The sequence below is a fragment of the Panthera onca genome, chromosome F1 (genome assembly GCF_046562875.1).
Source record: "Panthera onca isolate mPanOnc1 chromosome F1, mPanOnc1 haplotype 2, whole genome shotgun sequence".
NCBI classification, from domain to species: Eukaryota; Metazoa; Chordata; class Mammalia; order Carnivora; family Felidae; genus Panthera; species Panthera onca.
In genome coordinates this window covers 61,832,516-61,856,976 of record NC_138355.1, presented here as the reverse complement: position 1 = coordinate 61,856,976, position 24,461 = coordinate 61,832,516, and the positions used below count along the sequence as shown (strand labels likewise).

At 43.5% G+C, this 24,461-nt stretch overlaps 1 protein-coding gene across 3 annotated transcripts in view; it reads right to left on the bottom strand.

Moving 5' to 3' along the window:
• The window catches only part of MIA3 (MIA SH3 domain ER export factor 3), a 54,978-nt gene extending 41,396 nt beyond the window's left edge, over positions 1–13,582 (bottom strand). For all 3 annotated transcript variants that reach the window (XM_060644404.3, XM_060644406.3, XM_060644407.3), the window contains exons 1-4: positions 13,413–13,582; positions 10,349–10,482; positions 6,749–6,835; positions 1,171–3,997 (exon numbers count right to left, since the gene is read on the bottom strand). In XM_060644404.3, the coding sequence (XP_060500387.3) occupies positions 1,171–3,997; positions 6,749–6,835; positions 10,349–10,482; positions 13,413–13,545 (3,181 nt within the window). In that variant the 5' untranslated portion in view covers positions 13,546–13,582. The remainder of the gene's footprint in view (positions 1–1,170; positions 3,998–6,748; positions 6,836–10,348; positions 10,483–13,412) is intronic.
• Positions 13,583–24,461: the final 10,879 nt, after the last annotated feature.

Here is a 24,461-nt window from a genome sequence, read left to right as displayed (position 1 = left end):
GCCTGGATGGCTCAGTCGGTTAAGCATCCGACTTCGGCTCAGGTCATGACCTCGCGGTCTGTGGGTTCGAGCCCTGCGTCGGGCTCTGTGCTGACAGCTCGGAGCTTGGAGCCTGCTTCGGATTCTGTGTCTCTCTCTTTCTCTGACCCTCCCCTGTTCATGCTCTCTCTCTGCCTCAAAAATAAATAAATGTTAAAAAAAAAAAATTTTTTTTTTAAAGTGGGGGGGCGACTGGGTGGCTCAGTCTGTTAAGCCTCCAACTTTGGCTCAGGTTATGATCTCACTGGTTTGTGAATTTGAGCCCCGCATCAGGCTCTCTGCTGTCAGCACAGAGCCTGCTTCAGATCCTCTGTCCGCCTCGCTCTCTCTGCCCCTCCCCCGCTCACTCTCGCACTCTGTCTCTCAAAAATAAATATTAAGAAAAAAAAAAAAAGGAATTTACTCAGGGTGCGTGGCTGGCTCAGTAGGTAGAATGTGCAACTCCTGACCTCAGTGCTGTGAGTTCAAGCCCCACATAAGGCATAGTTAAAAAAACAACACAAAAGAATTTACTTAAGTTACCAAAAAAATTCCTTTCATAATTTACATGAAACTTGTACTTTTTTAACAGGTTTACTTGGGGCGTCATTTTCTTGTTTGTAGCTTTCTCTACCTGCTTGTCAAGGTTCCTTTTGAAAATGCTAGCAATCTTGGGGTGCCTGGGTGGCTCCATCGGTTAAGCACCCGATTCCTGATTTTGGCTCACGTCATGAACTCAACAGTCTGTGAGTTCAAGGCCCGCATCAGCCTCCATGCTGACAGCGCAGAGCCCGCTTGGGATTCTCTCTCTCTCTCTCTCTCTCTCTCTCTCTGCCCCTCCCCCACCTGCTCTGTCTCTCAAAATAAATAAATAAACTTAAAAAAATTTTTTTTAATAAAAAGAAAAAAAATGCTAGCAGTCTCACCTGTCCTAAGGGGAAAACAGGATGAGAAATCCTGACCCACGCTCCAGCCTAAAAGAAAGAAAGCAGGAAGGGACATGTGGATGTCACAGTGCTGTCCCTCACCTTTAGGCACACTGCAAACTGTGGACAGAGCTTTACCAGGAAGGCAGGAAGCACTTCCCCAACCACTCTGCGCCCCACCTGCCTCTCAAGCCCAACTCCCCAAGGCCACAGGCAGGCGCTTTACCTTCCGTGGCGCCAGCCCAGCCTTCCTCCGTGGGTGGAGCCGTCGCCGGCGGCGTGGTCTCCTCCATGGTGGAGTGTTTGTACCTCACAAAATAGATCAGGTCTTGAACGTCGTCAAGGACCGCCGCCTCTTCAAATATGTTATTTTCCTTGGTGCCCAGCTCTCGGTTTTCGGTCACACGAGCGTCCAGCATCTTCTCTGCTGTGCTCAGAATCTGGGACTCAGACGCACGGAAGACCTTGTCCAGGACTTTTTCCACATTATAGGGCAGGCTCTCCCGCTGCGCGGACTTCAGCTTTAATGACATTTCGTGGAACATGGCTTCCAGCTCATGGACGTCGAAGTACTTCTGGAACCGCCGCAGAGACTGCTGGTCTTTAAAGAAGCTGCTGAGGATAGGCAAGTCGTTCCCCGGGTCCCCGTGCGGCGGCTGCACAGCCCTGTGCGCAGTCCAGTGCCACAGGTCGCCGTCGTGCTCCTCAACTGCAGACCCCTGGCCCTCTGTGTCCGCCACCCTCTCCAAGTCCTCCTGGTCCTCTTTGGAGAGTCCTTCCACCCGGGGCTGCTCAGCGGGCCCGGAGGTCTTCAGGTATTCCTCAGGGCTGTCTTGAAAACGATCAGAATCTTGATTCTCAAACACTTCCCCTAACTCTGGGGTCTGATTTTTTTGGTCAGGAGAGTCACTTCCTTCAGATGGTCTCTGTGCTCTCTTACCCACAAGAGGGCTTTCTTTTTCCACCACCCCACCACCCGCTTCCCTGCCCCCTGGGTCCACCCCTTTGCCCAAAGTTTCACTTTCTCTTTCAACTTCCAAGACATTACTAGTTTCTCCTTTGTTTCCTTCTGCTTCTGCATCAGTACTAACGGTGCCTAACATGGCCCCTGCGGGGGCCTGAGGATGAACATCTAACCGCCCACCTTGAATCTCAGGGCTTTTTTCTTTAGACTGTTTTGCACTTAGAGCATTTTCATCCTCCAGTAGTTGTTCAGGGCCGTAATCAGCTTCTGCTTCTGGTGTCTCGGGATGGAAACCTGGCACTTCCAGGCTATCCACCTGGCCTCTTGTCTCCACTTCCTGCATGCCCGCCGTGGGCTTGTAAGGAGCCATTTCTTCCCCTGAGGAGTCCTCTTCGACCACTTCCTTGGAGAGCTGTAACTTCTCATCCATCTGCCTATCACGTGCATGGGCCACCTCTTTTCCTTGTGGCCAGGAACGATTTCTTCCCACAGTGGGACCCTCTTCTTCCGGTTCTCTTGGCAAATCAGCTTCATCTGGAGGGGAAGGCCTAGGCTGACCGTCAGTCTTAAGACGCTGTTCCTCTTGAAATCCTTCGTGTGGAGGCTCCAGTGAAAGCGTGTGCGGTTTTGGTGCACTTACTAAAGCGCGCACTTCTTCCGCGTTGTCTTTGGATGCGTTATGCGGACTACCCCCCGGCATTGGTGCGATGCCCACGGATTCTTGCTCCATCCCTTCCTCGGTCACTTGACTCCCTGCAGCTTTGGGTACCGCTTCACGCTCCGAGCCACCCTCCAAAATCCGCTCTGCAGGCTTTTCTTCGTGGAGCATTCCTTTTGACGTGTGAACAGCTGCTCCTTCTAGGTCATTTTCTTTGTTATCAAAAGCTGATTCCGACATGTCTTTACTCTTTCCAGCAGCTGGCAAAGAGCCGAGGTCACTGCTTTGAGTAGGACCGTGTGCCTTCATGCCTTCCTGCTTCCCCTCCAGCCCCATCTCAGCCTGCGCCAGGCCCTTCTTGGATTCCTCAACTTTCCTCCCGTTTCCTGTAAAGTGAATTTCCGGGTCTTTGTCATTATTTGTTTTAGGGGCCTCTACAGTCAAAAGCCCATCTTCTGCTTTTTGGGGGTCGGCGTAATCTGGTGCTGATTGTGGTTTCCCCCATTTGCTATCTGGGATGAATGCGTCACCACCCTCCCTTCCTTCCTCTGGGTCAGAACTCCCTATGTCCAAGCCTGTTTGTCTGTCACCATCTGTGAAGGAGAAGACAGTATCCTCCCAGGTTGTTAGTATATTTTGATCATAGTTTTTGATGCCAGGGGGCTGAGTCACCTCAACCTTATCCTTTTCATTTGTATTCTGCTCTGTATCTGTTGGATATTTCTGAACTCCAGACTTCATTGGGACCTTCACATCTTCCCCAGCGTGTGTGAAGGTCAGTAACGGCAGGTCGTCCAAGTTTTCTTCATCCTCCTCATCTTCCTTGCCAACTGTGTAATACTCAGTATCCAGCTCCTCATCAAAATCATCTTCTAATGAAGTAACAAGTCTGGTTGTCTCATCATCAGAGACAAGGGCATCGGCAGTCGAGCCAAATTTGGTTTTTAAGTCCAGAGTCATTTCTTTTTTCAAAAGTTTATAAGCATCAATCTTCTCCTGTTCACTCGAGAGCTGAGACCCATTGCTGGTTTTGTTGTTTTCATTTTCCGGCACTTTCAGTTTATCTTGTAGCATTTCCTCAAAAGGTTCAAATGCAAGCTGGTCTCCCTGAGCATGATCTGCTTGGCTGTTTAAGTGAGGGTGGTTCCTCTGAGCCGCAGATCTTTCCCTGAGTTCCTTCGAGTTTTCTGAGAACACACTTTCTCTCTCCTCTGAGTTAAGTTCTACTGGTTCAGGTTCAAGTTCAGATTCAGGTGCAAGGTCGCTTTCCTCAAGTACTTCAAGAGGTGTGTCCTCAAGCCCGGTTTTTTCTGTAGCTTTCTCAGAATCTCCAGGTGCAGAATTGTACAATTCCAAAAATCCTAAAAGCTCTTCTACGTTGTAATTGTCAAAATCATCTCTTCCCCCATCAAAACAAACAAAATCTGTCTCCTGTAAGAGAAAGAAAAACATTAGCATGTCACTACGTGTCGCAAGAGCAAACTCTTACCCGTGCTAATGAAGGCTAACCTCAAACTGGATCTAGAGGGGCTTCTGTGCCAACCTCGGGCAATGACTGTTCTTGGGTAATGGGAGGGGAATAAAAGCGGGTATCCACTTTTCCTTGGTTTCCTGCTTCCACGGAGAAGGACTCCTACCTGAGTAATATTCCTGATTTCCCTTCATCGTCTCCTCCCGAGGATTCATGTGGCTGGTGAGTTTGCTCTGCACCATCCCTGTTTTCTGTTTGGGACCTGCTAGAGGGAACACATATCCTCTCCGCTCCATGCTGTAAGTTTTATAGGGACGCCCCCTTGGGGAGGCTAGCCAGCCCTGTTAGCTAGCCCTGTCTGTGGCTGGGTACATCTGTCTTATTCCACACGACAAAGTTAGGAAACCCATTACTTCTGCACACCCAAGCCATGTTCACCAAAAAGTTTTATCAGTAAGTAATAGTGATACTTTGGTCTCCACATGCCTGACTCCTGAGTCTCTCAATTTGTTCTGAGCACAAGTGGAGAAAAACAGGGTGTCATTTATTGGGTCTGGTCTCCACATGCCTGACTCCTGAGTCTCTCAATTTGTTCTGAGCACAAGTGGAGAAAAACAGGGTGTCATTTATTGGGTCCCCCAACTCCCAAGAACTGTGCCTGATGTCTTGGGAATTCCTGTCATAATAATATGCACAGGAGAAGCTGGAAGATGATCCAGCTTCCCCATCACTGTGCCCTCCAGACTATCCTTCTCTCTTTAACCAGCTAGAGACAGGCAGAATCACCTTGCTGTCAGGCTCTAAGTCTACACAGACTTTTTTTTTGGCTCATATTTTCTTGGCGCTGGGAAAGATAAATCAGCCTAGGAAGCCTTATTAAATACAGCCTTATTAAATTATAGGTGCATGGGCAATAAAAATTTAAAGGCACAAATAAGGGTGTCAGGGGGCTCCCCACTTAACTATTACCTCAAGTACAACTTGAAAACAAGATTCAGTAAGGAATATACTCTATTCTACATCAGGGTGGTAGGTGTCATTAAGGTCTGCTTTCAGGACTAGGCATAAACCTACATTCTTCCTTTCCTCCAATAGTAAGCAACTTGACGTAAATGGGGCCATAAACGGAAAGTAAGTTTAAAAGCCAACACAGGTAATTCTCTTCTCCTAACTGAACTCTCACCAAAGTCTGAGGAGCCCTGACCAGTGCAGTAGGGATGAATTTCTTCTTTTCACCACATCCGTTTCCAAGCCACCTTCTTAACACTGAGGGAAGCATGCTGTGGAGGTACACTAAGGCAGACTCCCAAACAAGTGAGGTCACCGCGGCCAATGAACTGCTGTCTCACACCTATATCCTGGGGAGTCTCTTCATTAGGAATGAGGCCAGACAGGTAATGGGGCTGATTTTATGACCCTTGAGACTACAAAGAAATGTTAAGTACAGCACTGGCTCTGAGACTTCATATATTCTGCCAATCTCATCCAACGATGGCCCTAGGCCAGCTGCCTGCATATCTGTAGCACTGCAAAAAAAACTTAAAAAACTGCTCAAAGATTTCTGAATGAAGGTAGGCATCAATTACCACACATTTTAAAACTCCAGAAAACAGGGGCGCCTGCGTGGCTCACTTGGCTAAGCGTCTAACTCTTGGTTTCAGCTCAGGTCACAATCTCACCATTTGTGGGTTCGAATCCCGCGTCCGGCTCTGCTCTGATAGCACAGAGCCTGCTTGGGATTCTCTCTCCCTCTCCCCATCTCTGCCCCTTCTCCCCTCTTTCTCCTTTTCTCTCAAACTAAATAAAAAAAAAAAAGGCCAGAAAATGATCCGCAGGACTAAGGATCCCAGAACACAGAATCCTTGCCATCACAGAGCTATGTCATGCACCCAGATGAATGCTTTATAGGATGTACAGTCAGTACCATGCAGATCTGAGACCAGACCTTTTCAGAATCTCTTAGGTTCCCTTTTCCAAACCTGTAACGTAACTATAATCCCTTAATCACTAAAGAATCAGTAATAAGAAAACCACTGTAGGGGCAGCTAACCATGGGACTCTTGATTTTGGCTCAGGTCGTGATCCCATCGTTCATGGGTTTGAGCCCCGTGTTGGGCTCTGTGCTGACAATGCACAGCCTCCTTGGAATTCTGTCTCTCCCTCTCTTTCTGCCCCTCCCTCGCTTGCATGCACAATCTAACAATAAACTTTAAAAAAAGAAAAAGAAAACTATTATAAATTGGCATTTCTGACCTAGTACATAGTTTAGCATTTAATCTGATTTCTCTACACTTAAAATGTCTAAGAGCTATTCAATGAGTAAAGTTTTCTAATGGAGATACCTTCTTCTTTAGCCTACAAAAAGGTATAGCTCTTAATAACTAAGTACAAAGATATTGAATTCTTAATTTTTTCTCATATAAAGCAGCAAAAAGAAACCCTATATGACTGTACATATTAGACAATTACCAAATAATGACACAGTCTCCCATAAATTCTTTTCAAACATTTTTCTTTTTTTTCTATTTTTAAAAGTTACCTGATTCTAATTTAAAACCTGACACACAAATGTTAACTTGTTTTTTTTCTGGCCCAAATACAAGGACTTTCAAAAATCATTAACTGACTATAACTGATGAATATGAAAGGCAATTTATAATTGAGAACCAAAAAAATTAAAATTAAAATTAAAAATCCATAACATAACTTACATCTGTGGGAACCCGTAGCTCCTCTTCAGTATATTCATGGACTACTTGGATTAAATCTTTTGGAAAATATCCAAAAATACGTCCAACCTATATGAAAAAACAGGCAAAAGAAACACATACCAATCAAAATTCTGTATAAGAAATACAAACGACAGACTTTTCATCAGTGAGAAGAAACACACAGATAGATACGTAGGTAGGTACAACCACAAGAGACAGATAATTGCTATGATGATTACACGGATTATTATTCCAATGAAAATTAAGTACAGAATACTTTAAAGTCAATTTTTCTAAAACCACTGAAGTTTCCTTTCATCGTGCAACTTAATTCTAAACACAGAGCTAGATTTCTGAAGTAGATAAAAGACCTACATAACAGAAAGTGTTTGTATATTTTATGGTTAAAACTGAGCACATCAGGTGCACCTGACCGGCTCAGTTGGAAAAGTGTGTGCCTCTTGATCTCAGGGTTCTGAGTTCAAGCCCCATGTTGGGTGTAGAGATTACTTAAATAAATACACTTAAAAAAAAAAAAAAAAAAGAATATAAAATTCCTAAAGTAAGTGATGACTACAATAAAACAGCAAATATTTATTGATATAACGGGCTGTAGTAGCTTTTTCAAAAACTAGATTTTTGAGTATTTGCAGAGAAAATAAAATTCATACTACTGTACACAAGAAGCTCTAGTTTCATGCAAAGTAAACCTCTAGAGAAAATAACCCCGTTTATCTATAGCACTAACAGCTAAAATACACAGAGCATCCTCCTGAGAGGCACACACTGTCCTCTACTGACTGTGTCTGGAAGGAAAAGCAGATCACTGGGAAGGAGGCTGAGCGGCCGATCCAATCCACCAAGGGAAAAAAGGCTTACTTCTCACCAACTCCTGAAATAGCCTCATTAGGAGTGCTGTTGTTCTATCTGGCAAATATGTGAAAGCCAGTCTTAGCACTAGATAGAATACAGCCTTGAAGATTAGATAAGATAGGGTAATTAAAAACTGCTACACTGGCAGTTAAAATCTGAAAACTCTAAGAAACCAAAGAAGACTGCAGGATGAAAACTAAGAAACAGAAACAAGAGTCATTCTGCGAGGCACCTGGGTGGACAGTTCGTGAGATTGAGCCCCACATCAGGCTCCACACTGACAGTGCAGAGCCTGCTTGGGATTCTCCCTCTCCCTGTCTCTCTGCCCCTCCTCCACTCACGCCCCAGCATGCGCTCTTTCTCTCTCAAAATAGATATATAAACTTAAAAAAAAAAGGCAATATAGGGGATGCCACGTGAGCAGTGCAAAGTGCCACCTGAACAGTTATCAGACAGCAAGATCCCTTCTGGCTGGGCTGCTGAGGGCAGGGCTTCCCTAAGAAGGCACCATGACAGGTGAATATGGCCAAAGGAAAATGCCATATATGTCAAGCTCACTTACCAAATGCTCCAACTCAACCACTTCACCGTGTATAAAACAGGCCTAGGTACATGGAAAAAACTTTCCCAGAGTGAAGATTATCAAGAAATCTCACGCGGCAGACTTGCAGGAAGCAGAACAGATCCTTCTTTGTACACAGTGACTCAACCGGGACTCTGCCTAAATTGTAAGGGCTGAACCTAACCAGCTAGTTGGTCGCTCAAGATTCACCCCTAGGGAGGCACCTGAGCGGCTCAGTCAGCTGAGTGTCCGACTTCAACTCAGATCACCATCTGGCAGTCCATGAGTTCAAGCCGCATGTCAGGCTCTGTACTGACAGGCTGGAGCCTAGAGCTGCCTCAGATTCTGTGTCTCCCTCTCTCTCTGCCCCTCCCCCCCCCCCCCCCCCCGGTCAAAAAAAAAAAAAAACTAAAAAAAAAAAGATCCCCCCCCCCCCCTCCAGGAATCTGTAACACCAACAAAATGAACCTATTTTTCCCCTTATGTAGGTTTCTCAAGCCTTATTTTCTGTTGTCTGGTATTTTATGGAAAGTAAAAGTTTCCACAGCAGGGACTGGATATCTGGAAGTTTGGATAATCCTAAGCACATGAAGAATTCTCACTCCTTTTGGTAAAGAAGCAGTCCACACATCACACTTCTTAGAAAGGAAAGGACGATAACTCATAAGGCTTTCAATCAGGTCACTCCTAGGGAATCTCCTCATTAAAAACATCAAAGCCCGAGTTTTATTTACAACAGTTGAAACATGGAAGCCAGCCAAGTGTCCATCGATAGATAGATGAACAGACGAAGACATAGCGTGTGCATACATGCATGCACGTGCACACATACACACACACCACACACACTGGAATATTACTCAGACATAAAAAAGAATGAAATCTTGCCATCTGCAACAACATGGATGAACCTAGGGGGTATATAATGCTAAGTGAAATAAGTCAGGCAAAGAAAGATAAATGCCATATGATTTCACTCATAGGTGGACTTTAAGAGATGAAACAAAGGAAAAAAAGAGGAGGCAAACGAAAAAACAGGCACTTAAATCCAGAGAACAAACAGCTGGGTGCCGGGGGGGGGGGGGGGGGGGGGGGGGGCGGGGAATAGGTGATGGGGATTAAAGAGCACAATTATTATGATGAGCACCGAGTAACGTATCGAATTGTAGAGCTGCTATATTGTACACCTGACACTAATATAACCCGGTGTGTTAATTATACTTGAATTAAAAAAAATTTTTTTTAAATTCTAAAGCACGATGGAGTCACTGCTTTCCACATCTGCCATCAGGGCACCTGTAAAACTGCCCAGGAAGACAACAGCTGGGGGCCCTCCAGGAGCAAGCGTCTAAAGAGTGGGGGGCGGGGGTGGGCAGCAGCCTGACCCAGAAGATGCAAACAAAACATGGAAACGAGAAAAACACACAGTGAAAAGGGCATTTTGCACGATATACACGATATACACGATTCAGCTGCCTATTTCCAGACCTGCCAATCTTTCACAAATGTTAATGATTTAGAAAAAAAAAGAGGGGCACCTGGGTGGCTCAGTCGGTTAAGCATCTGATTTCGGTTCAGGTCATGATCTCATGGCTCATGGGTTCAAGCCCTGCATCAGGCTCTGTGTTGACAGCTCAGAGCCTGCTTGGATTCTGTGTCTCTTTCTCTCTCTGACTCTCCCCCACCTTCTCTCTCTCTCTCTCTCTCTCTCTCTCTCTCAAAAATGAATAAACATTTTTTAAAAATTAAAAAATAATAATTTGGAAAAAAAGAAACACACAATCAACTTTAAACATGAACACCTGAAACACAGTCCTGCACAAAGTTTACAGGATTAGGGCTAATGCTCACGGCAATGAAGTTCAGAATTTTCAGTTTTCGCCACTTCAACCTTTCCTGTGCACGGAGGAGCCACAGCTGATAAGGCTCATGACTTAATGCTGAGCAGCAATAACCAGAAGCAGTTGGGGCCTGTTTAAGGAACAGAGCCCCCACCTAGGGCCAGGCCTGATGCCTGCTGGTGACACACAGCCATCCTGTTTTCCCAGTCCAGCAGAGGGGACACGTGAATACCATCAAAGACCCCAAGAAAACAGTTATTTAAACCCATAGCCCTACAGAAGCCAATAAAAAGTAAGAAAATAAAGTGTCAAATTTGTACTTACACTTCCAGCCCAAACTTCAGGCGGTCTCCCTGCCAGTTTATAGTAGACATATACGGGGTCACCTTTTTTAAAACTCACGAAACGACAATCGGGGCCTGTGAAATCTTCTAGAGCCTCACCCCGGTACATTAACACTGTAGGTAAAGACAAGGCAGGGAAAAAAAAGAGAGGAAAAAAAAATAGATGTCAGGATTCAACTTTCAGAGTCCACGCTGATTTATCAGGAAAGGAGGTTTCTTCTATTCTGTAAATAACAATCAAGTTTCTCCAGTACTCTCTGGAATCAATCGCTTTCGATTCATATGCTCCAGTTAACTAAAATCTTTAGAGCTTTATCATTATATATCATCTCCTACAAGTAGACAGGGGAGAGGGCCGCTTTCTCTGTTTTTCTCTAAGGATAATGCCGGGAAACGAAAAGCAGGGAGTCCACTGCCACACATGGCTGGTCTCAAGAGAAACTCTCTAACCTTCTTGTCCTCAATCTCTGCTGTTTCATAATCCTAAAAAGCTTCACTGTGCGACTGGATAAATTCAAGTGCAGATGCTGTCTGGCTTAAGCGTGAATGCATGCCGAGGTAATAAGGAACAGGGGAGAGCACCCAGGAACCCCCGAGGGGTCAATTAACTTGAACTAACACTAAAAGGCACGATCTTTAAGTGGCTGTAACTGCTACCATGCAGCAGCAGTAAACATTGTCAACTTCACTTGAGGCCACGCTGTTCTCCCCGTGCAGTATCTGGATAAATTAACGGGAAAGTATATCACATCCTATTATGGGTCCAATCACATGACAGGGTAATGTGGAATTATTATGACAGTAGGTAATGTTGACTGTCCCCAACATTACAAAGGTTTCAAAACAAAGGGAAAATACCCTCATTTATTTATGTCTATACACAAAAATCACAAGTGGGCATCACATATTGCAGGGACAAGCAAAACTATGAGAATTGTTCAGTAGTTACCTTCAGTCTTAAAATGCAGGACATAAATCACACTGGATCTAGAAACTGGTAGAAGCAGAATTTTTCTTTTTGGTGGCCAAATACACAGTTTCTGATGTAAGATGAAACGGACAATAGACGCAATTAAATAGCAGAGAAAAAGAAGGGTGAATGGAAAGAATACTTTTTCTTAAAGCCAATTAGCAATAAATACATTAAAATGTATCTTTAAATACATACTTGGGGGGGTGAACAGATAGATTTGAAGGCGGTTCTTTGAATTTTGACGCTAAAATCCGGTTATTTTAATATATGCCCAGCCATCCAAATCCAGATAGAATTGGGGGAAAGGCCAGGTTGAAGGTAATGGGCAATTTCAGATTGGGGGTCCTATCAGAACTGGAAGTGGTAATGTTTCTTTTGTTCCCCCTTAGAAGAGATCACGGAGAATCTGTAACAGTAAACTAGATGACAACATAATGCACACAGTGAAACAACTGTCTGGAAAGTACACAAGGACAGCACACACGCGCACACCTTACTAAACAAACACTTTATGCAACACGGTCCCAGACCCTGCTCAGCCGCTGCCGGTCGTTCAGTTACATCTGTTTGGACACACGCCATTTCTCAACTTAAGTGACAACCACGGGCCCTTCCAACACCATGCCTCTGTACTAAGGAAGCATCAGCGATGTGATTCTCCACCTTAACTATGGTTTTGAGGAACCCAAGTCAGGGAGTCCTTGAAAGCAAAGCATAGCAAACATTCGGTCTTAGCCAACCCCACTTGCTAATCATCTGGGTTTGCTCAGAGGAAACTGAAGGCAAAAACTGTAAAATCGGCTCCACTTTTGCGGTGTTTAGTTGCTTCAGCCCTAGGTTACCTCTAGGAACCAGTTTAACACAATCCACGATGCCTCCTCCTCTTGAACGGTGTTGCAGTGGATACAAACTCCTCCAATTATGAAATTTGCTTGTGAATAGCACCGATTTGAATATAAATAAACTGCAGCCATGCGGCCTCTTCGGCATGAATATTTTTTCTATATGTGTTGTTTACAATTTACGAACGTTGGTTGTCACTAAGTTACAAGGTTATTCAAGACCCTCCGGGAGACGGTAAGAATGATTCTGGTCCCACAAACACAGAGGGAGAGATTCCGACAACACAAGTGACTAAAGCTAAAGCTGATCGCGTTTATGAAACCCTTGGGGGAATGCATTATGATTACTTTAATAATCCTCATCTGATTCTGGACATCTCTGGCCTCCTCGCCGCCCACAGTCCACCCCCCACCCCCAATCTAGGACTGGGGAACAATTCCGCTTCCTGCGCAAAGAAGAGGAGGCTGCTGGTCCCAGGTGGCCAATGCAGATTCTTGGCCTCTTTCGAGAGCGAAAGATTTTGGCCTTCCGAAGGTGCCCTCCCTGCCTGGCTGTTTGCAAGGAGACACCCAAGCACAGAAATGACAGGACTGAGGCAGAGCCGGGGCGGAGACCTTGGAATACACTGCATGCTTGGACTCCGGGCTCGTCCCAAACCCAAACTCCAATCCCTGTCAAGAAGGCGGTAGGAGCCCCAAATCCGAGAAAGCAGCTGGGCGAAGGGGCAGCGCCAGCGCGCACTTCCCGAGCCCCACCACCGACCCGCCACGGGGAGAGCACCCGCCGAGTCCTGGGCGCATGGGCGCCCCGACTGCACCCACCCAAGTCCCCGCGGCGGGGGCAGGAGAGCGCTCCCTGCAGCGCGGGGAGCCCAGGGCGCGCGGCGCGTACCCCATGTGTCCCGACTCCCCTCGGGACCGGGCGGGAGCTAGCGCTGCGAGCCGCCCCCGAGGAAACCGGGGGCCACCGCCACCCCTAAGACCCCGCCGCATCAGCAGAGGGAAAGGAAACGCTGGCAACAAGTGGGAGGCGCAGCCCCCCGACCGGGGCCGGCGGGCGTCGAAGACCGAGGGGACGGCGCACCGCCCCGGCGATCGCCCACCCCGTTGTCGCGCCCGCCCGGCCTGCGCCCCCGACCGGCTCGCGGGGGTGCCCGGCTCCCGCCCCCGCGCGGCCCCGCCGCCGCCGTTGCCGCCGTTGCCGCCGTTGCCGCCCTCCCGCCACTCACTGCTGCACTCGTCGTCCGCGCACAGCTTGTGCTCCGAGAAGCGCCGGCTCGTGCCCGCGTGCGGCTGGCCCGGCACCGGCCAGGGCAGCCCGAGCAGGAGCAGCCAGAAGAGCAGCCCCGGCGCCGCAGCCATGTTGTGGTCACCGCGGGGGAGCCGGCGGCGCGGAGGCGGAGGCGAGGCGGGGCGGGCGCCGGCGGGCGGGGCCGAGGGCGGAGCGCGGCGGGCGGGGCGCGCGGCGGGGCGGGGCGGCGCCGGAGGCCGCGGCGTTCCGGGGCGACACGTCAGCACGGCCCCGGCGAGGGGCTCGAACCCGCTACCGCGTGCTGTCTCCGCCCCGGCGGCCCGCGCTCCTGTCGCCGCTCCCTCGGCCGCTCCTTCGTATTCCTCGTTCACCGGTCTCTGCGACCTTGGAACCCCCACCCCCACCCCGCCGTCCCAACGCGGGTCCCTTCTGGCAGCTTCTGGTTCCTGGTCCAGCCCAAACCAGCCCACCTCCCACTCCCCTCAATGTTGGTTCGGTGCCTCCTTTTCCAAACTACCAAATCCCACCCACGAGTTGCCGCTGTTAGTCTCCGGATTGAGGCTCCCAGGGGTTCGTTCAGGCTTCCGGGGGTTCCTTGGGGGTCCCATCCATGATCCCCTTAGATTGGGAAGGGGCGTGAGTAGTGGAATGGTCGGTTGGTGATGGAAATTAGGACTAGTGGCCGGCTTGGTCTTTTTTTGTTTTTTGTTTTTTGTGTTTGTTTGTAGCCTTGGGGGATAGGGGTAGGCTGTGTATACCAGTGCTGAGGTCTTCAGAATTCTTGGGCCTTTATCCCTAAGGGAAGAAGTAATTCAACACAGATGGGTTGAGCTTCCATTTTATGCTATCATTCATGCCTTGGAGACACTAGACTGGTGTGGGGAAAGATGTAGGTCAAAAGACAGGTATCTGGCCCTTGTCAAAAGAAATCCACAATTTAGTGGAAACTAAATGACATCAAAACAGCGAAAGAGAATAAACATCAGGTCGGGGGCGCGGGGGGGGGGGGGGGGGGGAAGCTAATGAATTGCAGCTAATGTTTATTGAGTTCTTTCTTAACGCCCAGGTGTTATCCTAAGGTCTTTAAACGTATCAATTTGTTTAATATTCACAATAGTCCCTCACAATAGAGGATGCTATTACTATCTTCATTTTTGAGATGAGTAAATTGGGGCATTTACACATCTAGTGAGAGATGGAGCTGAGATTCAAACCCAGAGAATATCCTTTTTATCACAATTCTGTAAAGCCTCCATCAAGCAACATGCAATATTTTGTATTTTCTGACTAGGGGAAGCAAAATCTTTTTTTTAAATAATTTTTTAATTTAATTTTATTTATTTTAGAGAGAGAGACAGAGCGCGAGCAGGGGAGGGGCAGAGAGAGAGGGAGACACAGAATCTGAAGCAGGCTCCAGGCTCCGAGCTGTCAGCACAGAGCCCAAAGCAGGGCTGAAACCCACCGACGGTGAAATCATGACCTGAGCAAAAGTCGGAGGCTCAACCTCGGGAGCCCCACAAAATCTTTTTATAAATCACGATATAACTGAATTCTCTGTATGGGGGAAGGGAAAAAACGCCATAAGCCTGCAGTGGCTACAATGTTCTGCCTTTGGTTGGAGCACTTGGCATTTGACTGTGACCAGGGGCTTCTCACTGCGGTATTCTCTACTAAGGTTATTCATCCACCTCAACACCAAACCCATCAATTGGTTTTCCAAACTAATTGGATTCTTTAAAAGCAGGAGTAAAGGGGCACCTGGATGGCTCATTCAGTTGATCATCTGACTCTTGCTTTTGGCTCCCGTCATGAACCCGGGGTCATGGTCCCAGGGTTGTGGGATAGAGCCCTGCATCAGGCTCCAACTGAACATGGAGTCTGCTTAAGATTCTCTCTCTCTCAAAAAGAAATAAATTGAAGAAGAAAAAAAAAAACAAAAAACACAGAAAAGCAAGAGGAAAGAATGTGGCCTGTCTATGTGATCCATAGTGTTGAATAAAGAAAAAGATGTGATGTTCACATAGATGTTCACAGTTGTTTGACTATAGGGGCCATGAGATATTCCATTGGTCCAGTGTAGTTCCCATAATTCTCTGGAGAGAATGTACAATGGATAAGGTCACTGGCACTCTCCAAGGATAGTGCCCTCAGGGGTTCATTTCTTTTCTACTCTGTTTATTTGCGCTAGAATCTTAGGTGTATCTAATGGGCATCTTCAATTTAATTGGTTAAAAACCAAACTATTTTCTCTCTCAAACCCTGCTCCTTTAGTCTTCCATATCTCAATAAATGCCATTTTAATTCCCATCTTCCTGGTGATCAGGTCAAAAAGTTACAAATCATTCATGACAACTCTTTCTCTCACACCCAATCCGACCCATCAGCCAATCCTGGGTGTTCTTTATTTTAATAACTTTACTGGAATGTAATTGGCATATGATAAACTGCCCACATTTAAAGTGGACAGTTTGGTAAGTTGTGACATATGTATATTCCCATGAGACCATCATTATAATCAAGATAAATCATGTATCCATCACTGATAAGAGTCCTCATGCTCCTTTGTTATCTTCCCTCCCCTTTTCTGCCTATCTCCAAACAACCTTCTGTTGCTATAGATTGATTTGTAATTGCTGGATGTGATATAAATGGAATCATACAGTATATATTCATTTTTTGTTTGACTCTATTCACTCAGCGAAAGCATTGGAAATACATCTAGAATCTGACCACTTCTCACCATCTCCTGTGTTAACACTGTAGGCCAAGCCACCATCATCTCTCACCTGAAAGGTTACAATAGCCTTCTCACTGCTCTGCCTTTGCCTCCCTAAGGTCTACCCTGTCAACGGCAACCACAGTGATCATTTCACTGTGTAAATTTGGTCATCTCTCTCCTCTGCTCGAAACCTTACTACAGCTTTCCATTTCCAACTAAAATGCAATGACTTTATGATGGACTGTACTGTATTATTTGATCTGACCTAGCTCATCCCTTTTACCCCCACTTCCTAACACTCTTCTTACTGTGTTAGTTCCACTCAAACTCGCCAAGTCCGCTCTTACATCAAAACATTTGTACTTGCAATTTCGCATCAACCTAGAACAGTTTCCCCAAACAGTCCACCTAACTAGTTCCCTCACTTCATCCAGTGTCTGTAATGACACTATTTCTTGTTAGAGAAGCCTTTCTTGATCACTCTATATAAAATAGAGCTCCTTTCATGATTATCTAGCCCATCATCCTGGTTTGCTTTTCTTTAGAGCACTGCTACAGCCTTACATTTGTTTATCTGACTGCCTCCTACCCCAGATAGAAGTTCTTTGGGAGCAAGAAATTTGTTTTGTTCACTGCTATAACATAAATGTCTAGAAAAATGTCTGGAATGTATGAGGTACTCAACAAATGATTCATTAGATGAACCCATGATAACTCACATATGATAAATATATTACACCACTAACCTACATGGAGCCTCCATATGTAAATAGTACCAAGAGAAAATATGCTATAAGAACAAGGTATTTTGTGTCTTCCCCTCAGCAGGATCTTCAACACATGGAACAGAACCTGGAATACATTTATTGTTGATTAAGGGCATATTTCTTGTGGAGAGAGTGAATGAAATCACTGTGTATTTTTTTCCTATGTATTACCAGAATAGATAAGGCAGATAAAAGTAATTCTAATTTTTTAAATTTCTATCTAGAGTAGAATTAATGACAATTCATTGGCGGAAAGGGCAAAATTCCAAAATGATCTAATTCCATATTACTTTGCTAATATTTACTTTGGCAAATATTCAGATATGCTTTTACATGAAGGATGAGAGCTCTCAGTTGGTGAAGAACTGCCTGCTAAGTCTGTTGATTTTCCAGGTTTTCATTTATCTGCATTCTTAATTATTATATTATTGCCTTAAGAAGATATTAACAAGTTAGATGGAGAGAAAATTTCTCATCTGACCACAATGAGGGTGATGGTGGTAGTCCATATATAGTATATATATATACTTCCATATATAGTGTATATATATATATATATATATATACTATATATATATATATACTATAATCCACTGTATATTTATCCTGTAATTATATATATAAATTATAGTGGATAAATCAGCATTCATTTTTTTAAGTTTATTTATTTATTTTGAGAGAGAGAGAAAGAAGGTGTGTACATGTGGGGGAGGGGCAGAGAGAGAGAGGGAGAGCGAGAGAATCCCAACCAGACTCTGAGCTGTCAGCCTGGAGCCTGATGTGGGGCTCGATCCCATGAACCATGAGATCATGACCTGAGCCAAAATCAAGAGGCAGACACTCAACCAACTGAGCCACCAGGAGTCCAAGCATTCATTTTTTAAAAAAAATTTTTAATGTTTATTTATTTTTGAGAGAGAGAGACAGAGCATGAGCAGGAGAGGGGCAGAGACAGAGGGAGACACAGAATCTGAAGCAGGCTCCAGGCTCTGAACTGGAGTGGGTCTCAAACCCATGGATGGTGAGATCATGACCTGAGCCAAAGTCGGATGCTTAACCGACTAAGCCACCCAGGTGCTCCTGCAGGCATTCATTTTTAATAGCATTTGATTATGTGGTCCTGATGCTTAACATAAATTCTAATCCTAAGTGTATTATTAACACCTCAAATGGAATTTTCAGGTAAAATTGAGTAAAGGCTGAGTAAAGGTTGAGTAAAGGTTGAGGTAAAGGTTGAGTAAGAGTTAAAAAAATGTTGGGGGGGGCATAAAAAATAAGACATGGAGGGCTCCTGATCTTAAAGATTTTGCAGTCTGCTTAAGAAGACAAGAGAAATACATCTGAAACAAATAGAAGGCAGAATAATAACATATATAATTGTAGACTTCCCATGGTGCCTGCCCAGGAACTTCTAGTAGGACTAATACTAAAGTTTCCAGAAAGAACCCAGTTTATTGCCAATGATGAAACCACTCAGAGTTCAGAGAATGGTGTAAAATATTTATTGACATATTTATATGTCTTCCAGGCAAGATGGAGTAACTTTATATATCTTCCAGGCAAGATGGGGTCAGATTTACCCCTCCCCATGTTAAATATCTGAAAAAAATGGGCAAAATATATGAAACAATTTTCAGACAGTGGACAATAACCAGAAGAGGACAATGATCCCTAAGATAAGTGGAACAAATGAGGTGACTGCTATGATTGCTTCAGCTTACTCTCTGGGTGAAGTTTCCTGGCCATAACCAGAGAAAGGACACTCAAACCGGTGATCTACTTGAGTTGAAGAGACAGATTTGAAAGTTTGGGGAGGTTAAGGCAGCTGGAATTTGCAGGGAAGAGAATAGGAGAGAAGAGAGCTACATGGAGAAGAGAGAACTGCACAAACAGAGCTCCAGAGATCTGCAGAGGGTACTTTCAAGTCTTCAGCTGAGTAATGATAAGCACCTGTGTGTAAAAAAACTACCTGAGACCAGGGAAAGAACCACCAGAGAGGACAGGAAGAATAACTGTTGTAGAGAATAGTTTGTGCTCCCATCAGTCAGAGTGAAAACCTGTAATAAGCAGGGCGTCAGGTAGACTGCTCAGAAAAGGGGAAAATGTCAGCCTATGATTAAAAGCTCCTCTACCAAAGCTTTAAGACAAACCTTGAAAATGTCAAAATGGTTCCAAGTAAATTGACTGCATTCCAGAACAAAGCTAAAGAATATTTAAAAAATACAAAATGTCCAGTACCCAACAAGGTAAATTCACAATGTCTGGAATCCAATAAAAAATTATGAGGCATACAAAGAAGCAGGACAATACAACGCATAATGAAAATGAAAATCAATCAATAGAAATTTTCACAAATGACACAATTATTACACAATATAACACAGTTATATTATGTATATTGGATATACATATTATGCTATAGAAAAGCATAAGCATGCAAAGTATAAACATAGAGGATGTAAAAATGATCCAAATTAAACTTAGGTAAACAAAACAATGGCTGTGATGAAAAATATTAATAGGCGGGATCAATAACAGATTAGATACTGCAGAAGAAAACATTACTGAACTTGAAGACAAGGCAATATAAACTCTCCAAAAAGAAACAGAGAGAAAAGAGATGGAAAGAAATGAACAGAGCATCAGTACACACACTTCAGTCCAATATATGTATAATTGTGGTCCCTGAAGGAGATGGGAGGCAGAAAATACGTTTGAAGAAATAATAAAAGCATTCCAAATTTGCCGAAAACTCACAGATCTAAAAAACTCAACAAACCCCAAGCACAAGAAACATGAACACCAAAGCATATTAAATTGCTTAAAACCAGTGGTAATTAAAAAACAAAATTGAAAATCATTTAGAGAAAACAGACACACTATGTACAGAGGAGCAAAGATAAAATGACAGAAGACTTCTCATTGGAAAAACAGAAGCCAAATGGTTGTTTGACATATTTAAAGTGGGGGTGAGGTTGGGGGTGGGGAATGACACTCTGGAGTTGTATACTAAGTAAAAATATTTTTCAAAGATGAGGTGAAGTCTTTTCAACACATGGTGCTGGGATAACTAGATATTCATATGTGAAAGAATGAAATTGAACCATACCTTATACCGCGTACAGAAATTAACTTAAAAATGGATCATAGACCTGAATGTAAGAGCTAAAACTATAAAAATCTTAGAAGAAAACATAGGGAAAAATCTTGGCGTATGCAATTATTTCTTAGATATGACACTGAAAGCACAGCAACCAAAGAAAAAATAAATTGGATAAATTGGATTTTTTCAAACTCAAAACTTCTGTGCTTCAAAGGGTATCATCAAAAGAGTGAAAAGATAAACACACAGAAAGGAGGAAAGTATTTGCCATTCATATACATGATAAGATATTTGTATCTAGGGGGCACCTGGGTGGCTCAGTCGGTTAAGCGTCCAACTTCGACTCAAGTCATGATCTCATGGTCCGTGAGTTTGAGCCCTGTGTCGGGCTCTGTGCTGACAGCTCAGAGCCTGGAGCCTGCTTCGGATTCTGTGTCTCCATCTCTCTCTGACCCTCTCCCATTCATGCTCTGTCTCTGTCTCAAAAATAAATAAATGTTAAAAAAATTTTAAAAAAGATATTTGTATCTAGAAAATGTGAAAAACTCTTTCTTAAAAAACAACTTCTATTTATTTTATGTGTTTTTTAAATGTTTTATTTATTTTTGAGAGAGATAAAGAGAGCGAGAGAGCATGAGCAGGAGAGGGGCAGAGGGAGAGAGGGGGAGGGCAGAAGATCTGAAATGGGCTCTATGCTGACAGCAGCAAGCCTGGTGTGGGGCTCGAACTTATGAACCATGAGATCATGACCTGAGCTGAAGTTGGACACTCAATGAACTGAGCCACCCAGGTGCCCCAGAATATATAAAGAACTCTTAAAATTCAGTAATAAAAAGACAAATAACCTAATTAAAAAAAAACCCACAGAAAAGAATTCAAATAGACATTTCTCCAGAGAAAATATACAATGACCAGGAGTGTAAAAAGGTGCAAACACTTTGGAAAACAACCTAGCAATTCCTCAAGAGGTTAATCATAGAGTTAACATATAACTAATTAATTCCACTCCTAGGTAAGTAACTGATAGCAATAAAGAATATATCCACACAAAACTTTATATACAAATATTCATAGCATCATTACTTATAATAGCCAAAACTAGAAACAACCCAAATGTCCATCAAGTTAATAAATAAAAAAATAAGTAAAAGGTGGTCTATCAAGACAACAGCAATAAAAAAGGAATGAAATATTTATATATACTACAACAGAAATGTCCCTTGAAAATGTTGTGCTAAGTGAAAAAGCCACCCACAAAGACCATATATTATATAGCTCCATTTATATGAAATGTCCAAAATATTTGAATCTATAGAGACAGAAAGTAGATTATTGATTTTCTAGGGATTGAAGAGATAGGTGTATTGGGAGAAGACAGATAAAGAGTACAGGATTTCTCTCTGGGGGTGTGACCAAAATGTTCTAAAATTGATTGTGTGATGCACAACTCTGTGAATGTACTAAAATCCATTGAATTGTACACTTCAAATAGATGAATTGTTTAGTTACGTGAATTATATATCAATAACACTATTACAAAAAAAAAAGATTTCCCATAACATAAAAGCAAATTTCTAAATATAAAAAACAAAGCAAAAATATGATAGAATATATTTTAAGATACACAAAAGCTAAAAGAATTCATTACTACCGTATCTATACTGCAAGAAATGTTGATGCTCTTTAGGCAGACAGAAATGACCAGATGAAAATCTGAGTCTAACAAAAGAACAATACAAGAAATGTATGTGTGGGTAAATACAAAATATGTTTATATTTAATGCACATAAAATAGAAAATATTTTTTCTTATTTAAAAAAAATCTCTTAAAAATAATTAATTATTTAAAGCAAAAATAATAACATCTTGTGAGGTTCACAACATATGTACAGGTAAAATGTATGGCCACAATTAGATAAAGGCAGAAGAGGATAAATGGAACTATACTGCTGTAAAGACCTACAGCTATAAGGGAAGTGATAAAATATCACACGAAGGTATACTATAATAAGCTAAAGGTGTGTACAAGCTAACGGCCCTATAGCAATGCAAACAACAACAAAATCACAGAGAGGCAGAGCTAGTAAATCAACAGAGGAGGAAATAACACATGCTTAATTAATCCAAAGGGAGAGAGAAAAAGAGGAAAGGGGGAACTTAGAACAGAGTATACAAACAGGAAGAAAAATACTAAGACCACAGATTTAAACATAATCATATCATTAATTGCATTAAATGTAAATTATCTAAAAACTCCTTTAAAAGGCATAGATTTTCAGATTCAATTTATAAAAAGCAAAACTCACCTATATGTTTCCTACAAGAAAACACAGTTTAGGGAGGCTGAGCAGTTCATTTGGTTGAGTATCTGCCCTTTTCTTTTTAATGTTTATTTTTGAGACAGAGAGACAGACAGAGACAGAGCACGAGTGGGAGAGGGGCAGAAAGAGAGAGAGACAGAATCTTAAGCAGGCTCCAGGCACCGAGATGCCAGCACTGAGCCCAGTGGCCCAATGTGGGGCTTGAACTCACAAACTGCAAGATCATGACCTAGCTGAAGTCAGATGCTTAACCGACTGAGTCATGCAGTCGCCCAAGCATCTGCCTTTTGATTTTGGCTCAGGTCATGATACCAGGGTCATGGGATCAAGCCCCATGTTGGACTCCGCACTGAATGTGGAACCTGCTTAAGATTCTGTTTCTCTCAAGACATCCAGATGGCCAACCAACACATGAAAAAATGCTCAACATCAATCATCATCAGGGAAATACAAATCAAAACCACAATTAGATACCACCTCACACCTGTCAGAATGGCTAACATTAACAACTCAGGCAACAACAGATGTTGGCGAGGATGTGGAGAAAGAGGATCTCTTTTGCATTGATGGTGGGAATGCAAACTGGTGCAGCCACTCTGGAAAACAGTATGGAGACTCCTCAAAAAATGAAAAATAGAACAATCCTATGACCCAGCAATTGCACTAGTAGGTATTTATCCAAGGGATACAGGTATACTGTTTTGAAGGGGCACATGCACCCCAATGTTTATAGCACCACTATCAACAACAGCCAAAATATGGAAAGAGCCCAATGGATTAATGGATAAAGAAGATGTGGTGTGTGGGTGTGTGTATATATATATGTGTGTGTGTGTGTATATATATATATATATATATATATATATATATATATAATGGAGTATAATTCAGCAATCAAAAAGAATGAAATCTTGCCATTGCAAGATTGGATGGAACTAGAGGATATTTTGCTAAGTGAAATTAGTCAGAGAAAGACAAATATCATATGACTTCACTCATTTGAGGACTTTAAGAGACAAAACAGATGAACATAAGGGAAGGGAAGGGAAGCAAAAATAATATAAAAGCAGGGAGGGGGACAAAAACATAAGAGACTCTTAAATATGGAGAACAAACAGAGGGTTACTGGAGGGGTTGTGGGAGGGGGGATGGGCTAAATGGGTAAGGGGCATTAAGGAATCTACTCCTGAAATCATTGGTGCACTATATGCTAACTTGGATGTACATTTAAAAAATTAAAGTTTTAAAAAAAGATTCTCTCTCTCTCTCTGCCCCTCTCCCCTGTGCTTGCTCTCTAAAATAAAATTAAAAAAGGAAAACACCCTTTAAATAAAAAAGATAAACCAAGCTAACACAAAACAAAGCTGGAATAGCCATATTAATATCACACAAAGTATGGGGCGCCTGGGTGGCTCAGGTGGTCAAGCATCTGACTCTTGATTTCGGCTCAGGTCATGATCTCACAGTTCATGGGATCAAGCCCCAAGTTGGGCTCTGTGCTTGACAGTGCAGAACCTGCTTGGGATTCTCTCTCTCCCTATCTCTGCCTCTCCCTTGCTCTCTCTCTCACAAATAAAGAAGTAAACATTTAAAAATATATCAAAATAAATTAATGTCTTAATTTTTTATTTTTTCAAATTTATTCATTTTTAATTTTTTTAAACATTTATTTTCAAGAGACAAAGAGAGACAGAGTGCGAGTGGGGGAGGGTCTGAGAGAGAGGGAGACACAGAATCCGAAGCAGGCTCCAGGCTCTGAGCTGTCAGCACAGAGCCCGATGTGGGGCTCGAACTCACAAACCATGAGATCATGACCTGAGCTGAAGTCGGATGCTTAACTGAGCCACCCAGGCGCCCCTTTATTTATTTATTTTGAGAGAGAGCATGCATGCATGTGCATGTGAGTGAGCAGGGGAGGGGTGGAGAGAGAGACTTCCAAGTGGGCTCTGCACTGTCAGCACCCAGGCTGATGCGGGGCTCAAACCCACAACCACCAGATCATTACCTGAGGCAAAATCGGAAGTCAGACACTTAAACTGACTAAGCCACCCAATTTTAATTCCAGTTGGCTAATATGCATTGTTATATTAGTTTCAGGTGTATAATAAAGTAATTC